The sequence below is a fragment of the Rhinoraja longicauda genome, chromosome 34, assembly GCF_053455715.1.
Source record: "Rhinoraja longicauda isolate Sanriku21f chromosome 34, sRhiLon1.1, whole genome shotgun sequence".
Taxonomy (NCBI): Eukaryota; Metazoa; Chordata; class Chondrichthyes; order Rajiformes; family Arhynchobatidae; genus Rhinoraja; species Rhinoraja longicauda.
This window is the reverse complement of record NC_135986.1, coordinates 8,920,552-8,930,551: the sequence shown is the minus strand read 5'-3', so window position 1 is coordinate 8,930,551 and position 10,000 is coordinate 8,920,552. Positions and strand designations below refer to the sequence as shown.

The 10,000-nt window shown below is 54.0% G+C and overlaps 1 protein-coding gene across 1 annotated transcript in view; it reads right to left on the bottom strand.

Moving 5' to 3' along the window:
* LOC144609733 (phospholipase D2-like) overlaps positions 1–10,000 on the bottom strand; it is a 94,344-nt gene that overhangs the window by 40,894 nt on the left and 43,450 nt on the right. The window contains 5 exon segments of the mRNA XM_078428242.1: positions 245–323; positions 3,145–3,228; positions 3,647–3,796; positions 5,400–5,552; positions 8,048–8,136. Of these exon segments, the coding sequence (XP_078284368.1) occupies positions 245–323; positions 3,145–3,228; positions 3,647–3,796; positions 5,400–5,552; positions 8,048–8,136 (555 nt within the window).

Here is a 10,000-nt window from a genome sequence, read left to right as displayed (position 1 = left end):
TAATAATCTTATACGTTTCGATAAGATCTCTCATCCTTCCAAATTCCAGTGTGTACAAGCCTAGTCGCTCCAGTCTTTCAACATATGACAGTCCCGCCATTCCGGGAATTAACCTGGTGAACCTACGCTGCACGTTGAGTTTGGGCTTGGCATTGAGTTTGGGCTTGGCATTAAGTTTCGCACGGACATTGTGGGCCGAAGGGCCTGTTCCTGTGCTGTACTGCTCTGTGCTTTAATAACTTACCGCTTTACGTTTCAGGATGATGTCCAGTCTCCAGTAATTGTCCTTCGCTGGTCTCTTCAGATGGATCTCAGGGCTCAGCCTGTGGGACCAGGAAGGGAAAATATCAGTGGATGCAACCAACTGCAGATACCTCATAAGTTCAGAAGTGATCGGAGCAGAATTAGGCCATTCAGCCCATCGAGCCCACTCCACCATTCAATCACGGCTGATCTATCTCTCCCTCCCAACCCCATTCTCCTGCCTTCTCCCCATAACCCCTGACACCCGCACTAATCAAGAATCTATCCATCTCTGCCTTAACAACACCCACTGACTTGTGGCCTCCACAGCCGTCTGTGGCAAAGAATCCCACAGATTCACCGCCCTCTGACTGAAGAAATTCCTTCCTCATCTCCTTCCTAAAGGAACGTCCTTCAATTCTGAGGCTGCGCCCTCTGGTCCTAGACTCTCCCACTAGTGGAAACATCCTCTCCACATTTTTGTGGCACGGTGGCGCAGCGGTAGAGTTGCCGCCTCACAGCGCCAGAGACCCGGGTTCCATCCCGACTACGGGCGCCGTCTGTACGGAGTTCGTACGTTCTCCCCGTGACCTGGGTGGGTTTTCTCCGAGTTCTCCGGTTTCCTCCCACACTGCAGAGACGTGCCGGTTTGTACGTTAATTGGCTTGGTGTAAATGTGAATTGTCCCCAGTGTGTGTAGGATAGTGTTAGTGTGCGGGGATCGCTGGGCGGCACGGACTCGGTGGGCCGAAGGGCCTGTTTCCGCGCGGTATCTCCAAACAATGCTGCAGTTCGTTGTAATGATAATAATAAACGAACAAATAAAGAAATAAAAAGAACAAAAGTTACTGTGATCTGGTACGTATTGCCTAAAGGATCGTGTTTTAGAGATACAGCACGGAAACAGACCCTTCGGCCCACAGTGACCAGCGATCACCCCGTACTATCCTACACGCACACTAGGGACAATTTTCAGAAGCCAACCAACCTACAAACCCGCACGTCTTTGGAGCGTGGGAGGAAACCGGAGCGCCCGGAGAAAACCCACGCGGGTCACGTACAAACTCTGTACAGAGGTCACGGTGGCTCGGCGGTAGAGTTGCTGCCTCACAGCGCCAGGGACCCGGGTTCAATCCTGACCACGGGCACTGTCTGTGCGGAGTTTGTACGTTCTCCCCGTGACCTGCGTGGGTTTTCCCCGGGCGCTCCGGTTTCCTCCCACGCTCCAAAAACGTGCGGGTTTGTAGATTAATCGGCTTTGGCCTAAGTGTAAATTACAATACAATACAATAGACAATAGGTGCAGGAGGAGGCCATTCAGCCCTTCGAGCCAGCACCGCCATTCAATGCGATCATGGCTGATCACTCTCAATCAGTACCCCGTTCCTGCCTTCTCCCCATACCCCCTGACTCCGCTATCCTTAAGAGCTCTATCCAGCTCTCTCTTGAAAGCATCCAACGAACTGGCCTCCACTGCCTTCTGAGGCAGAGAATTCCACCCCTTCACCACTCTCTGACTGAAAAAGTTCTTCCTCATCTCCGTTCTAAATGGCCTACCCCTTATTCTTAAACTGTGGCCCCTTGTTCTGGACTCCCCCAACATTGGGAACATGTTTCCTGCCTCTAATGTGTCCAATCCCCTAATTATCTTATATGTTTCAATAAGATCCCCCCTCATCCTAAATTCCAGTGTATACAAGCCTAATTGCTCCAGCCTTTCAACATACGACAGTCCCGCCATTCCGGGAATTAACCTAGTAAACCTACGCTGCACGCCCTCCATAGCAAGAATATCCTTCCTCAAATTTGGAGACCAAAACTGCGCACAGTACTCCAGGTGCGGTCTCACTAGGGCCCTGTACAACTGCACACAGTACTCCAGGTGCTGTCTCACCAGGGCCCTGTACAACTGCAGAATATATCTTTATTGTCATTGTAACAGGGAATAAAGTGCAAAATAATATTGTCGCTGGTGTGTGAGTGTAGGATGGTGCGGGGATCGCTGTTCGGGGCGGACTCGGTGAGCCGAATGGCCTGTTTCCACGCTGTATCTCTAAAATATTATCTGAATGGTGGCCGATTAGGAAAAGGGGAGATGCAACGAGACCTGGGTGTCGTGGTGCACCAGTCATTGAAAGTAGGCATGCAGGTGCAGCAGGCAGTGAAGAAAGCGAAAGGTATGTTGGCATTCATAGTGAGGAGATTTGAGTATAGGAGCAGGGAGGTTCTGCTGCAGTTGTACAGGGCATTGGTGAGATCGCACCTGGAGTATTGCGTACAGTTTTGGTCTCCTAATCTGAGGAAAGACATTCTAGCCTTAGAGGGAGTACAGTGAAGGTTCACCAGATTGATCCCTGGGATGGCAGGACTTTCATATGAAGAAAGACTGGATAGACTCGGCTTGTACTCGCTGGAATTTAGAATATTGAGGGGGGATCTTATAGACACTTACAAAATTCTTAAGGGGTTGGACAGGCTAGATGCAAGAAGATTGTTCCCAATGTTGGGGGAGTCCAGAACAAGGGGTCACAGTTTAAGGATAAGGGGGAAGTCTTTTAGGACCGAGATGAGAAAGTTTTTTTTCACACAGAGAGTGGTGAATCTGTGGAATTCTCTGCCACAGAAGGTAGTTGAGGCCAGTTCATTGGCTATATTTAAGAGGGAGTTAGATGTGGCCCTTGTGGCTAAAGGGATCAGGGGGTATGGAGAGAAGGCAGGTACGGGATACTGAGCTGGATGATCAGCCATGATCATATTGAATGGCGGTGCGTACAGGCTCGAAGGGCTGAATGGCCTACTCCTGCACCTATTTTCTATGTTTCTATGTCTTCTATGTAAAACTAAAATACGAAAGTTAAGAGGTAGGTCCTTTATGGTGGAATGAAGGAACTATGAACTCACCACCAGTCGGCAATGAAGATCTCCTCTTTGGCTTGGTTCAAAGCATCTGCCACGGCAGAAAAATAGCCACTGCCGTTAACGAACCTGGAAACACAAAACGTACGTGCAAATCACGACCCCCTTCCGAACCCTTGTTCCCACACATTCACAACTCTCTGGGTTAAAAAAGGTTCGATCTCACCTCAGTTTAAAGCTGAGGTGAGAAGGAACTTTTTCACCCAGAGAGTTGTGAATGTGTGGGATTCTCTGCCACAGAGGGCAGTGGAGGCCAAATCACTGGATGGATTTAAGAGAGTTAGATAGAGCTCTAGGGGCTAGCGGAGTCAGGGGGTATCGGGAGAGGGCAGGAACGGGGTACTGATTGTGGACGATCAGCCATGATCACATTGAATGGCGGTGCGTACAGGCTCGAAGGGCCGAATGGCCCCCTCCTGCACCTATTTTCTTTGTTTCTACGGTTCTAGGAGCGTTTTGCGTTTCGGAGCGAGCTCGGCACGTTTACCATCGTGTCTGAATGCCGCGGCGAGCCGGAACGAAGGAATCGAAGCGGTGGTCGGTGAGGAAGTCCTGACCATGCCTCTCGGCCAGATTGGTGATCTCCTGCTTCCACCAGCAGGCCTGTCGGTAGCTGCTGCATTTGATGATCAGAGTCCTGCAGCAGAGAGAGAGAGAGAGAGAGAGAGGAAGCCTAGCTCAGCGGGGAATAAAAACCAATGGCGCTATCCGGTAACTGCGTGCATTCAACTCCCAGTGGTGACAGATCGCGTTTAGTCCGGCGATACAGCGCGGAAACAGGCCCTTCGGCCCACCGGGTCCGCGCCGCCCAGTGATCGCCCGTTCACACACTAGTTTAGTTTGGAGGTACAGCGCGGAAACAGGCCCTTCGGCCCACCGGGTCCGCGCCGCCCAGCGATCCCCGCACACTAAACACTAGGGACAATTTTTACATTTACCAAGCCAATTAATCCGACAAGCCCGTACAAATTTGGAGGAAACCGAAGATCTCGGAGAAAACCCACGCGGGTCACGGGGAGAACGTGCAAACTCCGTACAGACGGCGCCCGTAGTCGGGATGGAACCCGGGTCTCCGGCGCTGCAATCGCTGTCAGGCGGCAACTCTACCGCCGCGCCACCGTGACGACTTCTCTGCCCGGACTCCAGGCACAAGAGGGACGGGCCGGGCTGTATTGCTGTGAAGGTTCCGCTCCTTCAACATCTGCAGTGAGATGCTGCAGATGTTCCACCCATTGGCGGTGGCCAGCGCCGTCTTCTTCGCTGCCGGGCGCCGGGGGCAGCAGGGCGAAGGCCGCGGACGCCAACAGGGTCAACAAACTCGTCGGGAAGGCCGGCCCCTTGCTGGGGGGGGGAGTTGGAGTTGGATTCACGGGAGGGGGTCTCGGATGGGAGGGCGCTCCTCAAACTGCGGAGCATGCTGGGACAATACAGCTCACCCCCTCCCCCCCGTGACACACTGGCCAACCTGAGGAGCACCTTCAGCAACAGGCTGGTCCCACCAACATGCAGCACACAACGCCACAGGAGATCCTTCTTCCCTGTGTCTATCAAACCGCACAACCCCTCCCCCTTCTGTCCTGGGGTAGACCGAGACTGACCCCCCCCCCCCCACCCCAATCTTTGCACACCCCCCAATCCTCTCCACTCGTCACTTTAAGTCCATGTATCTTCTTGTGTTTTTTACGACTGTTGGCAGACCAATATCAAGAGAGAGCTAGATAGAGCTCTTAAGGATAGCGGAGTCAGGGGGTATGGGGAGAAGGCAGGAACGGGGTACTGATTGAGAATGATCAGCCATGATCACATTGAATGGCGGTGCGTACAGGCTCGAAGGGCCGAGTGGCCTCCTCCTGCACCTATTGTCTATTGTCTATTTCCCTCCTGGGATAAACAAAGTTCTATCGCATTGTATCGTAAGTCAAGGTAAAGAGAGGTTAGAGAATTCAGCGCGGAAACAGGCCCTTCGGCCCACCGGGTCCGCGCCGACCAGCGATCCCCGCACACTAACACTATCCCACACACACACACACTAGGGACAATTTTTACATTTGCCCAGTCAATTAACCTTCACGTCTTTGGAGTGTGGGAGGAAACCGAAGATCTCGGAGGAAAACCCACGCAGGTCACGGGGAGAACGTACAAACTCCGTACAGACGGCGCCCGTAGTCGGGATGGAACCCGGGACTCTCCGGCGCTGTGAGGCAGCAACTCTACCGCCGCGCCACCGTGGAGATTTGTACCTGGACAGGTTCTCGATCTTCACGCCGTACTTGGCCCCGGTCTCCTGACTCCCAACTTGGACGTTGAACCCTTTGTCGAACAGCAGGACAAAGGAGATGACGCCATTTTTCGGCCTCATGTACAGCAGGAAGGAGTCCTTGATGGCAATCCACCTACAACACAACACCAACACTTTGTGGCATTCCCCTCTCCCCTCCTTTCCCCCCCTTCCCCTCTCCCTCCACTCCCCCCACCCCTCCTCCCCCACTCCCTCAACTCCCCCCACCTCTCCTCCCCCACTCCCTCAACTCCCCCCTCTCCCCCCCTCCCTCCTTCTCTCCCTCCCCCCCCCTCCGCCACTCCCTCTCCTCCCACCCTCCACTCCCCTCCCCCACTCCCTCCTCTCCCCTCCCCTCCCCTCACCCCTCCCCCACTCCCCCCTCTCCCCCCTCCCTCCTTCTCTCCCTCCCCCCCCTCTGCCACTCCCTCTCCTCCCACCTCCACTCCCGCCCCCACTCCCTCCTCTCCCCTCCCCTCCCCTCACCCCTCCCCCACTCCCCCCTCTCCCACCCCCCACCCTTCTCTCCCTCCCCCCCTCTCCCTGCTCTCCCTCCCCTCCCCCTCCCCCACTCCCTCCTCTCCCTTCCTCCCCCCACTCTCTCCCTCACCCCTCTCCTGTCCCTCTCCCCCCACTCCCTCTCATTCCTTCCCAATGGGGTTGAGAGGTAAAGATAGATCAGCCATGATTGAATGAATGGTGAAGTGTTGGGGGGAGTCCAGAACCAGGGGTCACACAGTTCAAGAATAAGGGGTCGGCCATTTTAGGACTGAGATGAGGAAAAACTTTCCCACCCAGAGAGTTGTGAATCTGTGGGATTCTCTGCCACAGAAGGCAGTGGAGGCCAATTCACTGGATGTTTTCAAGAGAGAGTTGGATAGAGCTCTTAGGGGCTAATGGAATCAAGGGGTATGGGGAGAAGGCAGGAACGGGGTACTGATTGAGAATGATCAGCCATGATCATATTGAATGGCGGTGCTGGCTCGAAGGGTCGAATGGCACCTATTTTCTATGTTTCTATACTGGCCTAATCCCACTCCTATGACTCATGAAGATGACCGCATGTTTTTCCCCCGGTTCAGTTTAGAGATACAGCGCTGAAGCAGGCCCTTCGGCCCACCGAGTCCGTGCCGCCCAGCGATCCCCGCACACTAACACTATCCTACACACACTAGGGACAATTTTACATTTGTACCAAGCCAGTTAACCTGCAAAACCTGCACGTCTTTGGAGTGTGGGGGGAAACCGATACGCCAACAGAAAACCCACGCAGGTCACGGGGAGAACGTACAAACTCCGAACAGGCAGCGCCCGTGGTCGGGATGGAACCCGGGTCTCTGGCGCTGTGAGGCAGCAGCTCTACCGCTGCGCCACCGTGCCGATGAGATGTGGAGAGGATGTTTTCACTAGTGGGAGAGTCTAGGACCAGAGGGCACAGCCTCAGAATCAAAGGACGTCCCTTTAGGAAGGAGATGAGGAGGAATTTCTTCAGTCAGAGGGTGGTGAATCTGTGGGATTCTTTGCCACAGACGGCTGTGGAGGCCACAAGTCAGTGGGTATTTTTAAGGCAGAGATGGACAGATTGTTGATCAGTGCGGGTGTCAGGGGTTATGGGGAGAAGGCAGGAGAATGGGGTTAGGAGGGAGAGATCGAATGGCAGAGTGGGCTCGATGGGCCGAATGGCCTAATTCTGCTCCTATCGCTTCTGGATACTTCTGAAGTATCTACAGTTTGTTGCTTCTACTGACATTTTCCCTTCCTGGTCACAGGCTAAGTTAGGGTTGCCAACTATCTCACTCCCAAATACGGGACAAAAGGTGACGTCACCGCCCACGCGCCCCACGTGACCTCACCCAGCCAGCGGCCACGTGCTCCCGCTCCACCAATGGCGGCCGCCCGGGCCGGGAGGTGGGTTGCTAGGCAACCTCCCTTAGGCGGCACCTGGGCCTCCGGGCCTCCACTTTTCTGGCCTACAGTGGCCTCCGGGCCTACAATGTCTGGGCCTACATTATTCAGGCCTAGAGTGTCCGAGTCTACAGTGTCCGGGCCTACAGTGTCCGGGCCTACAGTGTTCAGGCCTAGAGTGTCCGGGTCTACAGTGTCCAGGCCTACAGTGTCTGGGCCTACAGTGTCCGGGGGCTACAGTGTCCGGGCCTACAGTGTCCGGGCCTACATTGTCCGTGCCTACAGTGTCCGGGCCTACAGTGTCTGGGCCTACAGTGTCCGGGGGCTACAGTGTCCGGGCCTACAGTGTCCGGGCCTACATTGTCCGTGCCTACAGTGTCCGGGCCTGCAGTGTTCAGGCCTAGAGTGTCCGGGTCTACAGTGTCTGGCCCTACAGTGTCCGGGCCTACAGTGTTCAGGCCTAGAGTGTCCGGGTCTGCAGTGTTTGGGCCTACAGTGTCCGGGCCTACAGCGGGGCCCCAGGCCTACAGTGTCCGGGCCTACAGCGGCCCCCGGGCCTAATACGGGACAAGGGCGGTCCCGTACGGGACAAACCAATTTAGCCCAATATTGGGGATGTCCCGGCTAATACGGGACAGTTGGCAACCCTAGGCTAAGCCCTGAGACCCATCTGAAGAGACTAGAGAGGAGCAGGGAGACACTGACCTCTTTGACCACTGATAGCCGAAGCGGTGACGACCACAGCAATTCAAACCGGGGATTCTGTGTCCTCCAGACCGTTTTCACGATCATCCCTTCCCTGGTGGCAGATAAACCAGCGCTGAGATTAGTGACACAGAACTGGAGAGGTCTACCTTCCCCTCCCCGACCCTCTGCCCACCTCAAGATCAAGATTACACGGTCGAAGGTAGACACAAAATGCTGGAGCAACTCAGCGGGTCAGGCAGCATCTCTGGAGAACATGGATAGGTGACGTTTCACAGAGTGCTGGAGTAACTCAGCGGGTCAGGCAGCATCTCTGGAGGGAAGGAATTCCATCTCTGTAGAGAAGGCCAATTCTCTGAATGCATTCAAGAGAGAGCTAGATAGAGCTCTTAAGGATAGCGGAGTCAGGGGGTATGGGGAGAAGGCAGGAACGGGGTACTGATTGAGAATGATCAGCCATGATCACATTGAATGGCGGTGCCGGCTCGATAGGCCGAAGGGCCTCCTCCTGCACCTATTGTCTATAGTCTATTGAATGGGTGACGTTTCGGGTCGAGACCCTTCTTCAGACTGATCATTAACTCAGCGGGACAGGCAGCATCTCTGGAGAGAAGGAATGGGTGACGTTTCGGGTCGAGACCCTTCTTCAGACTGATCATTAACTCAGCGGGACAGGCAGCATCTCTGGAGAGAAGGAATGGGTGACGTTTCGGGTCGAGACCCTTCTTCAGACTGGTTAGGGTTAAGGGAAAGGAGTGATATAGACGGTGATGTGGAGAGATAAACAATGGACAATAGGTGCAGGAGGAGGCCATTCGGCCCTCCGAGCCCTCCCAGAATCTGGTGGTGTTTGTGTTCCAGTTTTGGGGGCTGTGTTACAGGAAATATGTTGTCAAGCTGACAGCACCAGATTCAGGGGCAGTTTCTTCCCAGCTGTTATCAGGCAACTGAACCATCCCACCACAACCAGAGAGCGGTGCTGAACTACTATCTACCTCATTGGTGACCCTCGGACTATCCTCGATCGGACTTTCCCTTGCACTAAACGTTATTCCCTTTGTCATGTATCTGTACACTGTGGACGGCTCGATTGTAATCGTGTGCTGTCTTTCCGCTGACTGGTTCGCACGCGACGAAAGCTCTTCACTGTACCTCGGTACACGGGACAACGAACTAAACTGAAGCTGGAAAGGGCGCAGAGAAGATTCACGAGGATGTTGCCAGGACTCGAGGGGTCTGAGCTACAGGGAGAGGTTGAGCAGGCTGGGATTCTATTCCCTGGAGCGCAGGGGTGGTCTTACAGAGGTGTACAAAACCATGAGGGGACTAGATCGGGTAGACGCACAGAGTCTCTTGCCCAGAGTAGGGGAATCGAGGACCAGAGGGCACAGGTTTAGCTTAGGCCCTTGAGACCTGGCAACATCCTCGTGAATCTTCTCTCCACCCTTTCCGGCTTGGACCACTGTGGGCCCCACCTTTCCTTGATCATCGTGACTGTTCTGCACGTCTTTCATTCATTTGTTCCGTATTCATTTGATTCCTGGGATGGCGGGACTTTCATATGAAGAAAGACTGGATAGACTCGGCTTGTACTCGCTGGAATTTAGAAGATCGAGGGGGGGATCTTATAGAAACTTACAAAATTGTGAAGGGGTTGGACAGGCTAGATGCGGGAAGATTGTTCCCGATGTTGGGGAAGTCCAGAACAAGGGGTCACAGTTTAAGGATAAGGGGGAAGTCTTTTAGGACCGAGATGAGAAAACATTTCTTCACACAGAGAGTGGTGAGTCTGTGGAATTCTCTGCCACAGAAGGTAGTTGAGGCCAGTTCATTGGCTATATTTAAGAGGGAGTTAGATGTGGCCCTTGTGGCTAAAGGGATCAGGGGGTATGGAGAGAAGGCAGGTACAGGATACTGAGTTGGATGATCAGCCATGATCATATTGAATGGCGG